The 22,018-nt window shown below is 52.8% G+C and overlaps 1 protein-coding gene across 8 annotated transcripts in view; it reads right to left on the reverse strand.

Annotated features, from left to right (window-relative positions):
• The window catches only part of ACOX3 (acyl-CoA oxidase 3, pristanoyl), a 47,804-nt gene extending 27,841 nt beyond the window's left edge, over positions 1 to 19,963 (reverse strand). For 7 of the 8 annotated variants that reach the window (XR_003680715.1, XM_055086236.1, XM_007109255.3 and 4 more), the window contains exons 1-7: positions 19,784 to 19,963; positions 12,769 to 12,924; positions 12,216 to 12,446; positions 11,258 to 11,332; positions 10,714 to 10,803; positions 7,995 to 8,138; positions 3,236 to 3,324 (exon numbers count right to left, since the gene is read on the reverse strand). Coding sequence is in view for 7 of the 8 variants with exons in the window: in XM_055086236.1 (XP_054942211.1) it covers positions 3,236 to 3,324; positions 7,995 to 8,138; positions 10,714 to 10,803; positions 11,258 to 11,332; positions 12,216 to 12,446; positions 12,769 to 12,912 (773 nt within the window). In the remaining variant the exon portion in view is untranslated. The other variant, XM_055086237.1, reaches the window with a different exon arrangement.
• Between the last annotated feature and the right edge of the window lie 2,055 nt (positions 19,964 to 22,018).

The following is a 22,018-nucleotide window of genomic DNA, read 5'->3' on the forward strand; positions in this document are numbered from 1 at the left end:
GCTCCGCGGCACGTGGGATCTTCCCGGACCGGGGCGCGAACCCGCGTCCCCTGCATCGGCAGGCGGACTCTCAACCGCTGCGCCACCAGGGAAGCCCCCGAGCGGCCTTTTTAAGGAGCGGAAAATCTTCACCCTTCCCTGCCACACACGGATGGAACAAGGCTGAATATATGTTTATAGTCGCTGGAGTTTCACTGAAATCAAAATTTTACACATTCTCCTTTGAGCGCTGCCCTGTGGCGGAGGCTGTTCCAGAAACAGTCGATGCTGGCCAGCCTGGTCAGAATCCCCAGTGTCCCCGGAGGGCAGGGGGCGGGGGGCCGCATAGGCTGTGTCTGACGTGGGGCGTGCGTGCCAGGGGGTGTGCGACACGACGCTGCGAGCATACGGCGGGGCGGGGGAGCTTGCGGGCGGCAGGCCCCGCGCCCCCTTCCTCCTGGGCCTCCCGCCACCCTTGCCAGGGACCTCGGTGCTCCTGGGGCCTCTCGCTGCCGCCCCAGCCCCAGCCGGGCCCCAGAGCCTCAGGGGACGTCCTCCCGGCAGCTCTGGAGATGCCTCCCCGCCTCGCCTCCGAGCAGGCGTGAGGGGGCCCTGCAGCCCACCTTGGAGGGGAGGCGCAACAGCTCCCTTGAGGGATCGTCACTGATTTGCCTTTAGAGTTATTTGGCTAAAGGTAATCCGTGCAATTTACGTCTGCCTCTGATTTCTAGACAGGCTTCCCGCAGACTCGCAGATTCTTGTGACCCACCTATGAACTGTTAACCGCTTTTTCAACATAGAAGATCTCGGACAAAAATCACTCAGTGGCGACACTGCTCTGCAGGCAGCAGGCAAGCAAGGAAAGCCCGGGATTCAGACCCGCGCGCCCTCTGCTGGGCGTGCGCGCCGAAGCCGGCGGCGACGGCTGCGTTGCTGGCGGGGCGGGCACTGCCCGCGTCACCGCCCCTGGCCCACATCCCGATCCCGGCCCCAGCCCGGGGGCCGAGGGACCCCAGGCGCCACTGAACCTTCACAGGCTCAGGGACCGGGTACGGCTGCTCCCACGTCCTGTCTGCCGGCCTCCAAGTGGCCCCGTGGGAACGGCGACTCCGGTTTGGGGGGGCCGCTCTGAGCCGGCTTCCGGGTGGTCACCACGCTGCCCCCTGGCGGCACCCGGGCTGGCACTGCTGGGTCTCGGGAGAGCTTTGCTCCTCTGACGTGACAGGTTTATTTAGGAGGCCCTTTGCTACGTTGGTGTGACTCCCTGGGACCATCGCAATACGAAACAAATACTCCGTCTCCAAACCGGGACTTGATTTGGGAGAACCATGGGCAGAATGTTTCACGGATGCCCCAAAACAGCGTGGAAGATTCTAACGTGTAAAACCAAATGAACGGGGACTGGAGATCTGTGACCTCGCCCAAGGCCTTCCTTGGGCAGCAGTGACCCGGCAGCACTTGTCCACAGCTGGAGGGTCATATCCCACCACCAGGCGCCTGGAGATACACCTGCCCGGCCTTACGTGTGAGCACAGACCCTTCCACAGATGGAGTCACCATGCACGCATTTTCCGGGTCCCACGATGGGACGCGTGGATCTAATAAAAGGACGCTCACGCTCCAGAGCAAGACGAGGCCTTCCACCTCCACCTCCCGCATGGTCCTCCTTGATGCTGCCTCGCCTCGGCCAGATCGGGTCCATCTTCTCGAACACGCCAAGCCGCGTGGCGGCCTCGCTCTGAGGGCTGCAGAGCTTCCCCTGCCCCAAGGACCACAGGCCACATGACCCGTCCCTGCCGGGGGGGCCCCACGCACCCGCACAAAGCAGTGATGGAAGGGAACTGACACCCTCCTCCCCCCACCCCAGGCTCCAGCGTTCATTAACAGGCTCTTTTCACAGGCCAGCGAGAGAGGCACTCAAAGCCCTAGACAGGTATAGGTTAGAAGGGCTGTGTGTGTGTGTGTGTGTGTGTGTGTGTGTGTGTGTGTGTGTGTGTGTGTGTGTGTGTGTTTCTGGTTTCACTTTTTAGCAACATCCTTCCGTTTTCTCTTCCAGCTACACAGAGTGAAAATCGATGGTTCTCCAGCCCTCTCTGGTACAGGCTGGGGCCCCACCTGTTCTGAGGGTCCAAGCAGAGGTTTGAGACGCTCTCCGTGCCCCCAGCTCCCCTACCTCTGGGGAGGGGGGGCGGCTGAAAGGAGGTTTCTCCACGCTTAGGGTGGTGGGAGACCACCTGGCCCAGCTTCTGTCTCGGAGATGAGCTGCCTCCTGATTTACACTCAGAATGACCGGGGTCAGGATAACCAGCAGGCTCAAACTATGGCGAGGTGGGCTCCTCTGTTCTCTGCCCCCCGGCGAAGCGGCAGGTATGCAAACGTTCCCGAGACGCAGTGTGAGGTACACGACGAAGGAACACCCGGCTGTGCTTCCCCCCAAGGTGGACAGCATCTCAGGAAAACAGAGGGGCACAAAGCATCTCAGCCAGGCTTTCCGGGAGACGGCACGTGAGTCCCGCCCGCAGGCGCAGGTGAGGGGAGTACTGACGGGTAGCAAAGGTCAGTAAGACCACGCCCGGCCCCCCCAGGCAGCGCTACGCGAGGGCCCGGCTTGGGGACATCATGCCCACCTTACAGACAAGGAGACGGCCAAGAAAGCTGGTCACGATAACACAAAGAGGCAGAGGTGGACCCAGGATTTGAACCCAGATCTGTCTGATTCCAAGACTCACGCCATGAATGAGCCCGGGAATCCCTCAGGGAGACTCCAAGGCCCTTCCTGACGTGGCTCCCCTGTCCACCCGCCCCCCGCTCCAGCTCCCCAAGCCCATGTCTCGTCTCAGACCACTCTGCCCCCGCGACCCGGAACCTGGCTCTATCCCCAGAACCAGCGTGGACACCTGGTGGGTGCCTGAGCTCCAGGACGGGGAGCAGGCCTGGGTCACACGCTGAGGCCCCATGGGATACGGGCGTCCGGCCTGAGCCTGGCCTGAGAGCTGGAGCGGCCACCTGCCAGGGAGAAGTTTGTGTGCTCTGCCCTTGGGGCCACTTATGTCTCCTGAGGTTGGAGCAGAAGCAGGAGCCGGCCCTTTGCAACACGATCTCAAGTGCAGAGGTGAGGCGTATCCCGCAGGAGTCTGGGAGGGTACGGGGACAGCACCGAGGGACCCGGTGGGCTCACAGGTAGGACGTACTGCGCAGGCAGCCTTGAGGAACGACCCCTGGAGGAGTGACCGTCAAGTACAAGGTGCGCGCTCACCCGTTGTCCAGGCCGTTCTGTCCAAGCTTCTTTCCGATGTCACCAACCATCACCCCCGGCATGGGAAGAAGGGTCTTCGGGTCCCGGATCTGCACAGACCACAGATGGCAACTCTTACGACCACACGAAAATCAAGATGAAAATGTTCGCAACCCCCAGTGACCGAGCCACAGGCCACCTCCGTGTAGCTGCCGTGGGTTAAAGTGTCCTCCAAACACGTGACCTTGTTGGGAGACAGGGTCCTTGCAGATATAATTGAGGATCTGGAGGTGAGGTCACTCTGGGTTACCTGGGTGGGCCCTGAATCCAATGACCGCTGTCCTCCAAGAGTCAGGGGAGGAGAGGGCATGGAGAGAGGGGGGCCACGTGCAGACAGAAGCCGAGACGGGAGGGAAGCGGCCTCAGCCCAGGAACCCTGGGGTCACCAGAAGCCGGAAGAGACAGGAAGGACCCTCCCATGGAGCCTCCGGGGGGAGTGTGGCCTTTCTGACACCTTGATTTCAGACCTCTGGCCTCCAGACTGTGGAGAGTACATTTCCGTGCTTTCAGGCCCCCAGTCTGCGATGCTTTGTTTGGTTACAGTGGCCCCAGGACACTGACGGAGGAGCTGATTAGTACGTACTGCCTGGAGGATGCCAGGCATTTCCCAGTCACATTTTAGACGGAGGACTTTCCACTGGCTTTTAATGAAATGACAGAACGGCTCATACTTGCTGTGGATTATTTTTGTAAATCTCTGCTCCCCCAAATGAGTTGTATGTTTCCGTGCTTTCAGGCCCCCAGTCTGCGATGCTTTGTTTGGTTACGGTGGCCCCAGGACACTGACGGAGGAGCTGATTAGTACGTACTGCCTGGAGGGTGCCAGGCATTTCCCAGTCACATTTTAGACGGAGGACTTTCCGCTGGCTTTTAATGAAATGACAGAACGGCTGGGCACATACTTGCTGTGGATTATTTTTGTAAATCTCTGCTCCCCCAAATGAGTTTCCAATAAATATACTTACTAACACACACCGAGACAGCTAGCTGACTGGTCCTCACTTCGTGCGCTCTAAGCGGACAGTGTGGAGTTTCGTTCTCCAAGACTTTTAGTGATTCCTACCAGGCGTGATCGCGCCACCCTCCCCTCCCGGTGTCATTTGCCGATGTCTGCTGATATTTTTGGTTGTCATAAGTGGCGGGTACTATAGGCATCTGGTGGGTAGAGGCCAGTAATGCTACAGTGCACAGGGTGGTCCCGCAGCATGGAATTATCCAGCCCCGAATGCCAACGGCACGAAGGCTGAAAAAAAAATCCGTGTTGAACAACTACTGAATTTGTACTATTAGACGTTTAGCTATTTGTAGGAATTGCTAGTTTTTCTTTATTTCAGTGGAACAGTTAGCTAATTTAGTTGAACTTTATAATACTGATAAAATAAAATTGAAGGCTAGAGACAAACAATAAGGCTCAGTAAAGAGTCAGATAAAAACTCTTGAAATCCTTATGAAATAGAAAAAAATAGTTTAAAAAAAAAGATGGAGAGGAGAAGAGATATAAAAAACAGTTAGGGAGTTTCAAGTAATCCAACAGAAAAATACTGCTAATGCCGGTTTTCAGTTCATCTAGAAAGAAATGATAACAGGGTCCTTACAAACTTCATGTTAACCTCCCGGACGCTCACTAAAGTCAAGACCAGAATTAAGTTAACGGTGTCCTCTTCTCAAAAGTATTTAATTGTATCAATTTACATATAACATTTCCCACAATATTTGGAGACGGTCCACCTGATATAACAAACCTGCAAAAAATTATGCCCTTCACACACTGCTGCGTATAAAGTAAATAAGCTACAAGGATACGTCGTATAACACAGGGAATATAGCCAATATTCTATAATAACTGTAAATGGAGTAAAATCTATAAAAATTTTGAATCACTGTATTGTACACCTGAAACTAATATAACGTTGTAAATCAAGTATACCTCAATAAAAAAAAAAAAAACACAAAACTTTTTTAATTAAAGAAAAAGAAGTATTGGTACCTAAATAGTGTAAGCCACTACACTGTATTAAACTAATCCTGTTGCATTTTCCAATAAAAAAAATTATACCCCTCCACTTATCAGCTAATGACCTATGGCACATATCACATTCTAATTAAATAGTTCTGTGATGACTTATTTCAACCTCTCTTTCTGAGTAGACGGTAAACTCCACGAGGACACGATTCATGCTGACCTCGAGCCTGCACTGGATATGCACTAAGTCCACAGAGAGGATATGCCAGATGAAGGGCTGCAACATCCTACTGAGTGCTTAAAGCACAACGTGTAACAGAATCCAGAACACCGTGGCTCTACAGTCGAAGAACCAGAGACACTGAAAGACGTTGCATTCAAGTCCAATTTCCATAAGAAGTTCACTTCGGGTACAAATCTATACTCCAGAAACAGTGTATGGTTGCCTTAGGTATCAAAAAATACACCTGGTCTGCAGGGGTTCCTTGCAAACTGAAAAACAAGAAGGACATGAGCACCAAAGGGAAATGGGTCGACTGGACGTCGTCAAAATTCAAGCCCTTGTGCACAGAGGACGTTATCGGGAAAGTGAAGATAATTTCAGAACAGGAGGAGATATTTGCACACCATCCATCTGATAAGGCTTAGTATGCAGAATATATAAAGAACCCTTGTGACTCACCTAAAATCACAAACAATCCGATTAAGAAATGAACTGAGAGTCTGAACATACAACTGGACGATGACCAGACCACGTGTGAAAGCAGCGCTCTGACCCTCGGCCCGCAGCCGCCAGCCCCGGGAGCCAGCCTGCTGGGAGTCGGACATGCAGGAGGGCAGACTGCTGTCTCCAGTGACGAGCCAGGAAGCCAAACAGCCACCCCTGGACAATCGGCCAGGACTCGATCAATACTGACGGCCTCCCTCATCGTTGTCCTGCTTCCAACTCAGGACCAACCCCAGAAGGCCCCGCCTGCCCCCTGACCAGTCACAAGGAATGCCCCCGCTTCTAGAGCCCCCCAGCCCCATCAGGCACCCTGAGCCCCCTTTTCTCCACTGGGAAGCTCACCCACGCCTCTGCCTGCCTCTGGGTCTCTGCCAATCACAATGACGAAGGCTGACCCCCGGCTCAGCCAGCTCTGAGCAAACAGCCTTTGCTTTCTCATTCCCTGCTTGGTTCCACGGGGCAAAGGATTTGAATAGACATTTTGACAAAGAAGATAAGCAAATGGCACAGGAAAATATGTTCCACATCGTTGGTTATTAAGAAAATGCAAATCAAAATCACAACCAGATACTGCTTCATACCCACTAGGGTGGTTATGGGGGAAAAAAAGGAAAATCACAAGTGTCGGTGAGGATGTGAAGAAACTGGAGCCCTCGGCATTGCAGGTGGGGATGTAAGATGGTGGAAACTAGTAGGGGATTCTACAAAAAATTTAACACAGAATGACCATACGACCCAGCAATTCCACTCCCAGGTACATACCCCAAAGAACTGAAGACTGGTGTCCCAACAGACACTGCTCATGAATGTTGGCAGTGACATTACCCCCAACAGCCAAAAGGTGAAACCACCCAACATCCATCACAGGACGAATGCATACACAAACTGTGGACCATCCGCATAATGGATCATTCAGGCTTAGAAAGGAAGGGGGTTCTGGGACAGGCTGCAACGTGGGTGAACTTCAAAAACACGTGAAGAGAAAGAAGTCAGACACAAAAGGTCACATAGCGCATGATGCGTTTTATGTGAAACATCCAGAAGAGGCAGACGCATAGAGACAGAAAGCAGACCACTGGGTGCCAGAGCTGGACAGGGTGGCAGGGAGGCAGTGCTGAATGAGTGCGGGGTTTCTTCTAGAAAGGAAACGCTCTGAAGCTGGAGAGATACAACATCGTGAATTCCCTAAATGCCACTATATCGTTCACTCTGAAATGGTTAATTTTGGTAATTCCCTGGTGGGCCAGTGGTTCAGACTCTGCGCTTTCACTGCCGTGGGCCCAGGTTCAACCCCTGGTCGGGGAACTAAGATCCCGCAAGCCACACAGCGAGGCCAAGAAAATAATTTAATTTAATTTAAAAATAAATACAATGGTTAATTGCATGTTACACGAATTTCAGCTCAATTTAAAAAAAAATGATGATGTTCTTCTCCCATGAGAGCGCCGCCCCCATCAGAAAAGTCTTTGAGGATAAAAAATGCCAGAATGGGTCTGGGGGTGGGGGAAGCAGGGTGTCATTCAGTAACCAGTCAGCCCAGATAGAAAGGCCCTGGAGAACCTCCCAGAGCTCCAAGTCCAGGGACACTGCAGCCGCCCTTGGCAGCGGGAAACAGGCCGGCCATCCCAGGCACCCCCGATGGCCAGAGCTCTGTTTGTGACCCAGGAAGGGGCTACATGAAAGCCCCCAAGTCAGACTTCACGTCGGAACTCCTGGAGCCCCTGAGACCGGCTGCCAGAGCCTGGGGGTGGGGGGTGGGGACAGGTGTCCCACCATGCCAGTGTGGCCCCCAGGAGGATGGAGATTCTCCCCCAGATGATCCCGGGCTCAGGGTTTCCCAGCGGCAGCACACTGACATTTGGGGCTGATCAGGCTTCTGGCGGGGGTTGGCAGCGGGGCTGTCGTGTGTCCTACAGGGTGTTTAAGGCACGCTTGGTCTGCACCCCAGATGCCAGAAGCACCCTGTTCCCAGCTGTGATGAAAATGTCTCCAGACTGGCCAGACACCCCCTGGGTAAAACCTGCCCCTACCTGCACGACGAAGGGGTGCAGCCCGTGGCACCGGCCCCCCGGCGTGTACAGCTGAGCAAACACCACCGCGTGCGTAGCCGTCTTTCCCATGTTCCCAACCCAGAACTTGGCGGCTTCGAAATCGGGGGAATGTATGATGAGTTCCTGCACGAGGAAGCAAAAGGAAAGTTACGGTTGGAGACCGGGGAATACACGGAATTTCTTTCTCTCTCTGACACACTCGATTTTCTCTGTTCGAAATCTTTTGAGGCAATAGCAAGAACAGGCTGAAGGTTACGTCCTGCGAGGCACAGGTAGCCCTGCTTTTAAACGGAGCGTATCCTGGGTCTTTTGACTTAAAGAAGCACCTTCCGATGGAAAACGATGACCAGCATGTCGAGCGATAAAATCTACGCGAAATACCTTGGAAGCTGCCAACGCCCGACAGCGCTTACCTTGCCAGCAAGCCTCCCCTGAGCACGGCCTCTGGGAGGAGGGACGGCCCCTCCTCTGCCTCACGCCTGCCTCACCCCTCATCCGCCTCTGATTCACGACGTTCTGACCCCCTGCTTGCCCTGCCTCTCCCCCCTACAGGCTGGGAGAGATGGGGGGGTGGGGATGCCACCCCACGAGCCCAGGAGCACAGGCAGACAAGCACAGGAATTAAAGAAGGAGCAGACAGGAGGGGGACAGGTCCTCCGAGGACACAGCCGGGGCCTTGGGGAGGCAGGAGAGAGCGGGAGAGCAAGAGGAAAGCAGCGCTGGGGGGGAGGCGCCCGCCGGAGGGCCCGGGGAAGACCGAACCGCTCCAAGGAGAGGGCCTCCCGGTCACTGGACGGACAGCGCCTGCGGGCAGAGGAGGGCGTGTCACCTCCCGCATAAATTCCCGAGGCCCCTGGAGGCCAGTTCCAGTTCAGCTTTCCTTGTTCTCGCAGGGCTCACAGGGAGAAGTCCCTTCTGTAACCGGCGCTAACTGTACGTGTGCTACCGCCCGAGATAGTACACAGACACCCTCCCCGCACCCTCCATACCCTCGCCTCGCCCCCCGCGTCTCCACAGCCCTGGCACGTCCAGCTTCTCCACGCCGGTGAGCGCCGGCATCTCCCCTCCAGCGTCAGGGTCCCAGCGGCCTGCCCACCGCTGTGAGCCCAGGCCCTCGCCGCAGCTTCTAGCACACAGTAGGCGCTCAACAAATGCCCGTTGTCTAGACCAACACAACCGCGGCCCGTGGGAGCCTCGGGGATCCTAACCTTGACCAATCTGCACTTAAGGACAGACGCCAAGAGGTAACCGCCCGAGATAGTACACAGACACCCTCCCCGCACCCTCCATACCCTCGCCTCGCCCCCCGCGTCTCCACAGCCCTGGCACGTCCAGCTTCTCCACGCCGGTGAGCGCCGGCATCTCCCCTCCAGCGTCAGGGTCCCAGCGGCCTGCCCACCGCTGTGAGCCCAGGCCCTCGCCGCAGCTTCTAGCACACAGTAGGCGCTCAACAAATGCCCGTTGTCTAGACCAACACAACCGCGGCCCGTGGGAGCCTCGGGGATCCTAACCTTGACCAATCTGCACTTAAGGACAGACGCCAAGAGGAACAGGGTCAGAAACAACTGCCCGTCCGCCTTCGGCCCAGGCCACCGGGCCACAGACGCACCGACCTCTCTGTGCCAGAGTGGGAAGCCCCCCTTCCCCCCGACACCGAGAGCCCGGGGGCACGGGAGCCGAGGAAAGAGAAGGCCGAGAGCCAGAAAGACCTGGGCTCAGACAAAGGTATGTCGTGGCTTAAACGACAGGTAAGAAGCCAAGAGGCCACGCGGCCGGCTCTCAGCCCCGAGAGCGTGGCTGACCCTCGGCTCTGCTCCCAGGCACCACCCGGCAGCCTGCGGGGCGCCCACTGTGAGCCCCCTGCCCTGCTCCACTGTCCCCGCTCTGCCGGGGGGCTCCTCGGGTTCATCCTCTCGAGCCCCCAGCCTGCAGCACGGCAGGCACACAGCCCACACTCGGCCGGCGCTGTCCCGTGAATGACTGGGCGGGTGAGGGCCAAAGGGTCCCAGGACGCCAGAGCCGTGAGAAAGCGGCGGAAGGAGGCGGGCCTCTGGGGGACGTGGGGGCAAAGGGGCCCGACGCCAGGGATGGGAGAGGGGCCGCGGGATGCAAGCAGCAGGGGTCACGGGTCCCCCGCACGCCCCGTCCTCTCCACCTCCCGCGCTGCCGTCCGCCCCACACGCCACGACCCCACGTGGTCACAGGCTCGCCTCCTCCAGAGCACGCGCCCCCTGACAGCAAGGACGGCCGGGGTCCCACGGACACGTGCCACGAGGATCCACGAGTGCAGGAGGAGTGCCAGGACCGGAGGGGCCGGGCCACAGGCAGGGGGTGCAGACAGACAGCTAGAGAGCGACAGGGTCACAGAGAATCTTCTTTACTGTTTGCTCTACGAAGCAGGGGCAGATCGAACGGTTTACAAATCAAACACCAAACCTGGTAAACAAAGAAATAAATTTTACCAAATGATAGCTCGTGCCTTCACCACATTCAAATGCCACCCACATCCAAACCAGGACAGACTTCCGGGTGGGACTGGGTTTCGCCTCTCACAGCCTTTATCTCCTAAGCTCCAGTGATCTGCGTGACAGAGCTCAGGGAGCACTCAGGTGAGAAGACGGGTTTCTAGGTCTCATTACATGACAACACCACGTTTCATGGGCTCGAAGCCCAGAGCCAGACGGGCGGCACCGCCTACCTCAGTGGTGGGGTCATAGTGAGCCGTCGTCCGCATGGCCTTGGTATTACTCCCGTGACTCACTTCAGTCAGAGCGAAACATCCAAAAATCTAACGTGGAAACAGAAAAGGATGTAAGGCGAGGGTCCCCTTCCCTTACGGCCTAAGCCACCCATCAAAGCCCCAAATCTCCATTTCCTGTCTAACAAGCAGTGACCTTACTGAGCCATCCTGCCGTGCCGGCCGCCTGTGAGAACGGCAGGTTAGACGAGCCGACGGCGGCCTCGCTAAGTCAGCACGGCGGCAAGAACGGCTCCCGGGCAGCGGAAGAGAACGGGAGGCTTTACCCCGATAACAAAAACCTAAATTCCTATAACGCTGGGGATCTGGCACACCCCAGTTTGGTAAACAGCAGCCTGAGCTATTTGGTGAAAAGCCTAAGAACGTCATGAAACAAGAGGAGCATTGCTACCCTCTGCTGCCAGCCGCCCCTCCCACAGACCTCCAAGGGGAACAGGGAACAGGACACGAGCTCCTGTTCGACTCACCACGAACCTCAACTGACCTCCATATTGAAGATCTTTGGAAGGTATTTGAAATGCCTTTCAGAACCAGAGCTGTAGATCGCTGATCCAAAGGTCTGAAAATATCACAACATGACGTTAAAAGGTGGGAGCTGACGAGTGCTGCCGCCCTGGGACCTCACACCCACCCTACCGTGGTCCCTCAGCACCACAGCATCCCACAGCGAGGTCATCAGGTACCCAGAGGTAAAGGGCACTGGCGTCCAAGGTCCAGGGTCCCCTGAGACACAGCCTTGAGCTCGTGGAGCGGCGAGACCTGGGTCCTTGTCCCAAGCAGTTTACGTGAGTTACACAGAACTGTGAGGGTCCACGAACAGCAAGGAGATGGGGGCTGGATGAGGGATGAGGGCGCAGGAAGGGCAAAGTGAGCCCACCTTTCCTTCACGCAGCACGTGGATGAGGCCGCCTTCTCAAGTTCAGCTCTACCCATGTATTTGAGGCAGAAACACAGGCTTCACCTTTGACCTTCTCTCTCTCTCTCTCTCTCTCTCTCTCTCTCTTTCTTTCTCTCTCTCTCCCTCCCTTTCTTTCTTTTTTGGTATAAAGCAAAAGTCCCAAAGCTCCTGTTCCTACGGGGCTTTAACTTCACAGCACTGCACTTTATCCGAGGACTTAACGCGTAAATATTTGCATAAACGGCTGAAAAAACACTGGCCTTCTCACTAAAAGTCACAAGATCTGCCCACACATTCTCATCTCTGCTTTTGTTTCCTATCTTATTTTCTAGAAATCTCTTTAAATGAATATTTCCCCAACGCACAGATCTCCCAAAACTTTAGAAGCAGGCAAACGCTGGCAACCACGAACCCTCAGAGGCACCTGTCGCCCTCTCACGGGCCGAGTGTGCTTTAGGTCCACGTGGACAGAGAGCCGTCGTGGCCCCGGGGCGCAGGGTGAGAGTGGGGACCCCCCTCCTCTCCTCTCCTGGGGCCGACTCACCAGCGTGTGCAGGAAGAACTTGGTGGCCAGGGACCAGTCGTACATGCCCAGGCACTGGATCAGCGCCAGGACCCTCTGCGGGCTCCCCAGCAAGTCCTCCACGCGGAGGAAGTCGTATTCAAAGACCCGCTTGCAGCGCAGGAAGTTCAGTTCCCGGTACTTCTCCAGCGAGAGACTGCCGGGGGGATGGGCGAAGAGGGGGTCGTTCTCCAGAGCCGAGAAGATGCTTTTCTGGAAACGCAGGGGGCACAGGATGGCTGATTTGGAGGTAAAGTATGCAATGTCGCCATGCTCTGGCTTAGGTGCATTTCTCATGGCCACGTCTCATGGCCTCAGACGTGCAGTCTAACCCCGAAATGCAGGGGCAGAGATGAGAGTCCTGGCCAGGGGAGAGCCGAGGGCCGCAGGCTTAGGAAGCTCCACCTGTGTTCATTCATTCCCAGCTCCCTCTGATTCCCCGAGGGCCCGCCCCACCTTTCTGCCCAGGACCCAGCCCCCCAGCAGACCCTGCCCGACCGCGAGGGTCCCCCGGCGCCGCCCAGCCCAGCCTCACCTTGAAGCGCAGCATGTCCGGCCCATCCCAGAACAGCGCCAGTTCCTTCCAGGGGAAGGAGGCGCGGGCGCGGGCCGCATCCAGGGGCCCCCGGGGCAGGTCTGGCAGCACGGGGTCATCGCTCCCTTCCCCAAGGGGCGCCATCGCTCCCGCCACCTGCACAGACACATGAACCAAGTCAGCTCGTGTCCCACTCACACCATCGCCAACAACGGCATACGTGCAGCAGGACGTGAAGGACAAACGAGCTCTGACTCTGAAGGGACAGCCGGCGGGGACCACAGAGCTGACAGCCGTTCTCCCAGGAGAGGAGGTGAGCGCTCCACGTTTCTATTCCTGAACCAAGGTGATGAGGAGTTGGGCGCGGACAAAGGGCAGCCCAGGGCTGGTGCTGTGAAGCACCAAGGTCCAGGGCTCTGTGTGCTGCAGCCCGGCCCGAAGACACCTCGCCCCCGCCGGGCCACCCAGACCGGCGGCCAAGGAAGCCTCGCCCTGGAGTCTAGCCAGTGCTGGCCGGCGCACTCTGGCCACACCCCCAGGGTCCCCTTGAGCCCGCCTGGACGGGGGATGCCTGCCCAGAGCCTCGACGGGGGATGTCTGGCTTCTACTGACAGAGCAACCAAGCTCTCTTGACCAAAGGTTCGATCTGGAATTTTCTGAGCAGACTGGCTCCTCTTTCACAGTGCCTGGGCCAATGAAGCCAGGGACGGGAGAGGCTTGTGAACACAGACCTAGAGGGCCACCAGGAGAGCAGAGTCCTGGGCGTGAATCCCCAGCTCAACTCTCTAAGACCCAAGGGAACCTTTAAATCCTTCTAGTTAAACGTTAGAATAGTCTAGGATGTCGGACTCTGAGTATGATGGTCAAGGTTGCTGATACATAATGGGAAAGTGGTCTCTTTACTGGTGAAGCACCTCTGTCTTCTGTGTGTGTGACAGATGAAAAGATGGGAAGGGGCACATCTGACCACCCACTTGTGTGTCAGGGATGATGCCTTGACAGACTGCAGCTTATTTCATCCCCCAAACTGTGAGCCAAGTACTACCGTCCCTCTCGAAAGATGCAAGAACCCCAGCTCAGAGAGGCTTGCTGTCTTTTGGGAACTCCCACCGCCAAGAAGTGGTAGAGAAGGAACCTGAACCCAGAGACTGACCCCAAGGCAAGCTCTTCAGGCATCACTTTAAGATGCTGGGAAAAAGCACAGACTAAACCCAGAGCAAGCAGAAAGGAAGAAGATGAAAGATTAGAGCCAAAATTACGGACTAGAAAAGAGAAAATCAACAAAAACAGAAGTTGGTTCTTTGAAAAGACTGACAAAATTGACAAACTTTTAGCCTGATTGGCCCAGTTAAAAAAGAGGGAAAACACAAAGTACTAACTTTGGGAACCAAGGAGGGACCATTACTACTGACCTTAAAGAAATAAAAAGGATTCTAAGGGAATCCTATGAACCACTGTATGCGAACAGATCCGATACACTCCATGAAATGGACAAATTCCTCGAAAGACACAATCTACCAAAACTGACCCATGAAGAAACAGAAAATGTGAATAGACCTATAACAGGTAAAGAGATTGAATCAGGAATCAATAAACGACACACAAAGAAAAGCCAGAGGCCTTCGGTTGTGAATTCTACCAAACATGTAAAGAAGAATACCAGTAATCTACAAGCTCTTCCCCCATCCCCCGCCCCCGCCACAAAAAAGGAGGAAGGAACATGTCTGTAAAGTGTTCCATAAAGCCACTATTCCCTTGAAACCAAAACCAAAGACATCACAAGAAAACTACAGACCAACACCTCTCATGAATATAGCAAAAGTCCTCAATAAATCTTGCAGACTAAATGCAGCAACGTACAAAAAAGATTATACACCAGGACCAAGTGAAATTTATACTAGGAATGCAAGGCTGATTCAACGTTTGAAAATCAATTCATGTAATACACCATACCAACAGAATAAAGGACAAAAAACACACGGTCATATCAACAGTTGCAGAAAAAGCATTTGACAAAACTGAACACCCTTTCATGATAAAAACTCAATAAACTAGAAATCGTTTGATAAGAGCTATTTAACCTGATAAAAGGCATCTACGAAAAGCCCAGAGCTATCACTGTACTTAAATATCAAAGACTGAATGCCTTTCCCCTAAGATCAGGAACAAGACAAGGACGTCCACTACCTCTTCTAGCCAACACTAGACTGGACGTGCTAGTCAATGTAATCAGGCAAGAAGTGAAATTAAAGGCATCCAGATTAGAAACCTATCTCTATCTGCAGACGCCATGACTTTGTATACAGAAATTCCAAAAAACGATTAGAATTAATAAATCCGTTCAGCCAGTTTGCAGAGTACAAGATCAGTAAGCAAAAGTCAACTGGCTTCTATATACTAGCAGTGAACAACTCAAAACTGAAACTAAGAAAACAATTCCAACAACAACAGCATTAAATATGATAAAATACTGGGAAATAAATTCAACACAAGAAGTGCAAAACTTGTACTCTGAAAACTATAAAACATTTTTGAAAGAAATCTAAGACCTAAATAAGACTGCCCTGGTGGTGGAAGTCTTGTACCCCTTGTTCACGGATCAAAAGACTTAATATTGTTAAAATACCAATATTCCCCAACTCATCTACAGATTCAGTCAAAATTCCAGCTGGCTTTGTTTGCAAGAATTAAAAAGCTGACCCTAAAATTCATAGGGGAATATAAGGAACTCAGAATAGACAAAAACACCTTGAAAAACAAAGTTGGAAGGTTCACACTTCTTTTTTTTTTTTTTTTTTTTTTTTGGCGGTACGCGGGCCTCTCACTGCCGTGGCCTCTCCCGTTGCGGAGCACAGGCTCCGGACGCGCAGGCTCAGCGGCCGTGGCTCATGGGCCCAGCCGCTCTGCGGCATGTGGGATCCTCCCGGACCGGGGCGCGAACCCGCGTCCCCTGCATCGGCAGGCGGACTCTCAACCACTGCACCGCCAGGGGAGCCCCACACTTCTTCTTGATTTCAAAATTTGCTACAAAGTGACAATAATGAAGACACTGTGGTACTGGCATAAAGATAGACATATTTATCAATGGAATAGGATTGAGAGTCCAGCAATAAACCTTAACATGTAGGGTCAACTGCTTTTTGAGAAGGGTGCCAAGACAGTTCAACGGAGAAAAACAGTCTTTTCTCAGATGGTGCTGGGGCAGCTGAATAACCACATGCAAAGGAATGAAGGTGAACTCTTTCCACACACATACAAAAAATTAACTCAGAATGGATCACAGATCTAAATGTAAGAGCTACAACTATAAACTCTTAGAAATATATATGAGTAAATCTTTATAATTTCAGGATAGGCAAAGCCTTCTCAGAGATGATACCAAAAGCACAAGCAACAGAAGAAGAAATATACATACTGGACTTCTCATCAAAAGGAAAATGTTTTGCTGCAAAGGACACCATCAAGAAAGTGGCAAATCAAAACTACAATGAGGTGTCACCTCACACCGGTCAGAATGGCCAGTCATCAAAAAATCTACAAACAATACATGCTGGAGAGGGTGAGGAGAAAAGGGACCCCTCCTACGCTGTGGGGAGGAACGTAAACTGGTACAGCTGAGACAGGCCTGGGACCTGGGACCCTTCGCTGCAGTGCTTGCACGTGGACACACCTCTCCTTGAGCCACAAAAGACAAAGAAACTATATGCGACTAAAAATAACTGCGTGCATGGGCAGTTGGGGCAAATTCTGGACAAAATATACAAAAGACCAAAAAACTCAAATGCCACTTCTGAAGAGCCGGAAGCAAAAGCAGGGTGCTGAGCACGCCCCCTGCACTCAACCCCACGTAAGGGGTGGGCAAACCTCCTAAGCCACCCCTCCGGCTCGACCCCTGTACACACCCCTACCCTCACCCCATATAAGGAAGCAGCTCGCACCCCCTCAGGGAACGAGCCAGCAAGGGAACCTGTTGTTTGCTCCCCGCTGCTGCAGCAGGGGTCCCAATAAAGCCTTGTTTGAATTTCTTGTCTGGCCTCTGATCAATTTCTATTGGTTGGGGAAGGCCAAGAACCCTGGTCACTATCACAGCCACTATGGAAAACAGTATGGAGGTTCCTTAAAAAACTAACTATAGAGTTGCCATATGACCCAGCAATCCCACTCCTGGGCATATACCCGGAGAAAACCATAATTCAAAAAGATACACGCACCCCAATGTTCATTGCAGCACTATTTACAATAGCCAGGACATGAAAGCAACCTAAATGTCCATCAACAGAAGAATGGATAAAGAAGATGTGATACATATATACAATGGAATATTACTCAGCCATAAAAAAGAACAAAATAATGCCATTTGCAGCAACATGGAAGGACCTAGAGATTGTCATACTGAGTGAAGTAAGTCAGACACAGAAAGACAAATATCACATGATATCGCTTATATGTGGAATCTAAAAAAAAGGGTACAAATGAACTTATTTACAAAACAGAAGTAGAGCCACAGATGTAGAAAATAAACTTATGGTTACTGGGGGTAAAGGGGAGGGAGGGATAAACTGGAAGATTGGGACTGACACATACACACTACTATATATAAAATAGATAACTAATAAGAACCTGCTGTATAGCACAGGGAACTCTACTCGATACTCTGAAATGGCCTATATGGGAAAAGAATCTTTAAAAAAAAAAAGAGTGGCTATATGTATAACTGATTCACTTTGCTGAACACCTGAAGCTAACACAACGTTGCAAATCAACTATACTCCGATAAAAATTTTTTTAAAAAGTGAAATGACAACCCAGAGAACGGGGGAAGAGATCTGAAAATAATATATTGATAAGCGACTTGTACCCAGGCTACATGAAGAATCTTAAAACTTAATAATAAAGCCAAATAACCCAATTTAAATGGCTCAAATAGACAGTTCTCTAAAGATATACGAATGGCCAACAAGCTCATGAAAAGACTCTCAACATCATTAGCCATCAGGGAAATGCAAATCAAAACCAAAATAAGATACCACTTTGCATACCCTAGGATGGCCATGGATAAAAAAGATAGATAATAACAAGTGTTGATGAGGATGCGGAGAAACTGGAACCCTTATACATTGCTGGTGGGAATGTAAAATGGTGCAGTGACTTTGGAAAATTTGGTAATTTTTCAAAAGCTTAAGTATACTGTTACCACATGACCCGGCAATTCCGCTTCTAGGTATATAGCCAAGAGAAATGAAAATAAATATCCACACAAAAATTTGTATAAGCATATTCACAGCGGCGTTTATAATAACCCAAAAGTAGAAACAACCCATATGTTCGTCAATAAAATGTAGTCTCTCCATACAATGAAATATTATTTGCCACAAAAAGGAAGGCAGTACTGGCATATGCTACAATGTAGATGAACCTTGAAAACATCATGCCGAGTGAAAGAAATCAGACCTGAAAGATAACAGACTGCATGATCCCATTTAAGTGAAATGATCAGATAGAGTAAAAAGTGAGAGACAGAAAGTATTAGCAGCTGCCAGGAGCTGGGGAGGAGGGAAGATACGGATTGTGCCAACTAATGTGTCCAAGGTTTCTTTTGGAGTGATGAACATGTCCTGGAAGTAAACAGTGGGGTTGGTTGCACAACTCTGTGAATACAGGATAGGGAAAACCACTGATCTGTACACTTTAGATGGGTGAATTGTACAGTGAGTTATAGCTCAATAAATAGGTTAAATTTAAAAACAAAAAAAAAAAGTAAGGCACAGCTCTTGGCAGAGACCAAGCGCCCCCAAGTGCAAGCTACAAAGTCCAAGGGAACTTTGTATCTTTCTGGACTTCGTTGCAGGCGGCCCCATCCCGGTCGCTCTTCAGGGCCCCTCCTGTTGGTTGGTCCAGAACACCACACTTCTCTCTCTGCTGCTCTTCTGTCTCCTTGCAGACTAGGCCTCAGCCACTCTCGCCCTGCATCATCTCATCCATTTACATTGACTTAATTCACCAAGGGCTCCCAGCTCCACACCTCCAGCCCCATGTGCTCATTGGCAGCTTCCTGGACACCCCTCTCCTCTCATGTTCCGGAGGTCCTCAAACTCTGAATGATCAGCACGGAACTCACCCTCAGCCCCCGGCTCTACCTGTCCCCCTGCAGGGCCAGTTCTTTGCTGCCAGTGGCCTAAGGGTTAGTTGATCTATAAACCCAGGTGTCATCCTGGAATTCCCCTCTCCCTTGTGCCCCACAATCCAATGAGTTTCCAAGCCTTCCTCCCCCCCACCCCCCATTGCACCTCTTCAATGCCAGCCGAATCCTTTCGTTTCTCGTTGCTCCTATTACATCTATCATAATAACCTCCAATTATTGAGCAAACGTTGAGTGTGGGGGTGTGTGTTAATCTCACACGTTGCTAACATAGATTGAATAGTTGATCTCCATGGTGCTGGCAACCCCAGTAAAATCAGTACTCTCACTTTCCACGTGAGGAAACCGCAGCTTGTCAGAGTGGAGTAAATTGTCCAAGGTCTTAACGCTGTCGTCAGGCACATCCCACCCCAAATGCCAGGATCCTCAGCAGCAAAATGCCGCCTGAGGTCACCAACAGTACCGCATGATGGTTCAGCTGTTACATACGAGGATCTGAAGCCAGACGCCTGGTGTCAGATCCCAACTCTAGAGCTTACGCGTCGGGCGAATTTGGCAAAGTCACTTCACCTCTCGGGGGTGATGACAACACGGTAAGGCTAGTCCTGTATCTAGTCTGCAGGCTGTTGCCATTCACGGGGTCACTTGGAGCAGTTCCCGGCATGGAATGTCCATACCATTATTGTGGCAATAGCCGCTTGCAGACAATTTCAGAGATGGCCCTAACATGGGGATCCGATCACTCTCCCTTTAGGTGACCTCAGGGGACAAGGCTGTAACTCCTGAAAACGTCTCGCGCAGTTACCCGCCCGGCCGCCGGCCCTTGCAGTCTCTGCGCCCAGCAATCCCGCGCGAGACACACGTTTGCCCCCGGACCTTCGCACGTGCCGCCGCCGCGCTCCCGGGCTAAGGCGGGCTGGACCTTCGGAACTCGCCAGGCCCTCCGGCTCGCGGGTCCTCGCACCGCTCAGCGCACGCAGCAGGCGCTCAACACTCGTCCCCAGGACCGAGGCCGAAGTCACAGACGAAAAGGAGCGCGCGCAGCCGCAAACAAGGCCTGCCGTCCGCACCGCCCCGGTTCTCCTCCCCCGCCCCCTGACGTCATCTCACCGCGCTGCCCGCCCCGTCTCCCGGGAAACGCAGGACGCGTCCGCGCGCAGAGGCAGCTGAGGCTGCGCGCAAACGGGGGACTTTCCTCCGACGGCCCCTGGCGGTCTTCCCAGTGGACCTTCCTGCAGAAGAATCCCGGGGATTCTGTTCCCTCCCTGGTTTTAGGACACTGCTTGACGTGCATTTGACAGGGAACGTGCTTTGGACATCTCTAGGTGGCATTGGGTGGACATAATGACTTTTTGGGCGGTGGCGAGGTGGGGAGAGAAGAAGGGTTCACGCACTACTCAGGGTTGTTTTGCTGCGTAGGTAGAGATGCCATGGAGACCGACATAGGAGGAGCCACTTGGGGGAAGAGAAAGGGAGTTCTGTTTTGCACATGTTTTCTTGGCTACTTCCTGGTAAAGCCGCCAGGAGCTGGTGTGAGCAGTAGGGCAGGGTGCGAGCTCTTTCGGTAACTCAGCTGACGATGATCTGGCTCCGCTGGGGCTCTGCCGTCAGTCCCCATCCGCCCACTCTTGTCCTTTTGACATCTGTCCCACTCCACCCTGTTACATTCCCTGCTCATTTTGAGTCATTTGCTCTGTTGGCCATTGTTGGTAGCTGCAATTATTTGAACACATTGTTAACACTAAAGTCTCCTCCAAAACTCTGGCCACTTGTCTCTCCTTATCCCCTTCCTCCTTTCTCTCCCACCACCACCACCTCCCTTACCAGTTCAGGATCCACAGAAGAGTGGTTGGAAAGGAGTCACCGGGTCACTGGGTTGGAATGGGCCGTGATGATTTGGTACCAAGTATGGTCCTGTCACAGCTCTGCCAGGACCACAAGCCCCAACCTCCTTCCCCGTAGTAAATCTACATGCAGTAGTAGGCAGCTGAGAATGGTATTGGGAAAGAGTTATGCAATGCAATATGGTTTTGTATGAGATGCACACAGAAAGGGCCGAAGCTTTGATCTTCATGGCAAATGTTACAGGCATGAGTCAATGAAAGAATTTATTTTTGCAAACCGTAAACCCAACAGTTCGATCCAAAGGGTTTAAATACTGAAGGAGACTTGGCATCAGGGGACTGTCTGGCTGAGGACCTAGAAAGTAAACGGGGAGGATAGGCTCCTACTGAAGTGGCGTGAAGCCCATGTTCAGTCAGCACGATAGGGCTGGCACTCAGGACACTCAGAGCCTAGAGGGCCTTCCCGCTGAAGCCTCAGCCGCTGCTTTCCCTGAGCTCCACCCGGTGTCTGGCACTTAGATGTTGAGGACCCAGCCTGGAGGATGTTTGGGAGTCCCACCTGGGTCCCTCTAGAGTCACACTGTCCAATACAGTAGCCACTAGCCTCATGCGCCTATTTTAATTCAAATGTGCATTAGTTAAATACATTTCACATTAAGTTCCCCGGTTGCATTAGCTGCAGTTCACATGCTCCATAGCCACATGTGGCTACTGTTTCAGACAATGCAGACATAGAACATTTCCATCCTCACTGGAAGTTCTCTAGGCTAGCAGTATCCTGAGACCACTCCCAAACCCAGGCCACGGCTTGCAACCTTGACCTAAGCCTGGCTCTGACACACTGCGTTCCCTCACGGACATTTTCACTCAGAAATTATCACTGGGTGTGTCCAGTGTGCCAAAAACTAAGCTAGGGCTATGGTGGCAAACAAGCCAGAGCTCCTGACCTAAGGACACTTGTGTTCCAGAGGAAGGAAACAAAACACACTACAACGCTTGGATAATTATAAGAAAACAAAACAGGGCAATAAGATATGAGGTGTCTGGAGGGCTCTTTTTTTGGCGGGGCGGGGGGTCGTTCGGGAAGCCCCGTCTGAGGAGAGGACATTTAATCTGAGCCCTTATTTGGGAGAAGATAGGGAACAAGCATTCCAGGCAGAGGGAACAGAATGGGAGAGAGGGGAATGAGCTTCCAAGTTCCAAGGACAAGAAGCGCCCCGTGCAGGGCTTAACAGGTGAGGGAAGGGAAACGAGGTGGCAAGGGAGG

This window comes from Physeter macrocephalus, chromosome 7 (genome assembly GCF_002837175.3).
Source record: "Physeter macrocephalus isolate SW-GA chromosome 7, ASM283717v5, whole genome shotgun sequence".
Classification (NCBI taxonomy): domain Eukaryota; kingdom Metazoa; phylum Chordata; class Mammalia; order Artiodactyla; family Physeteridae; genus Physeter; species Physeter macrocephalus.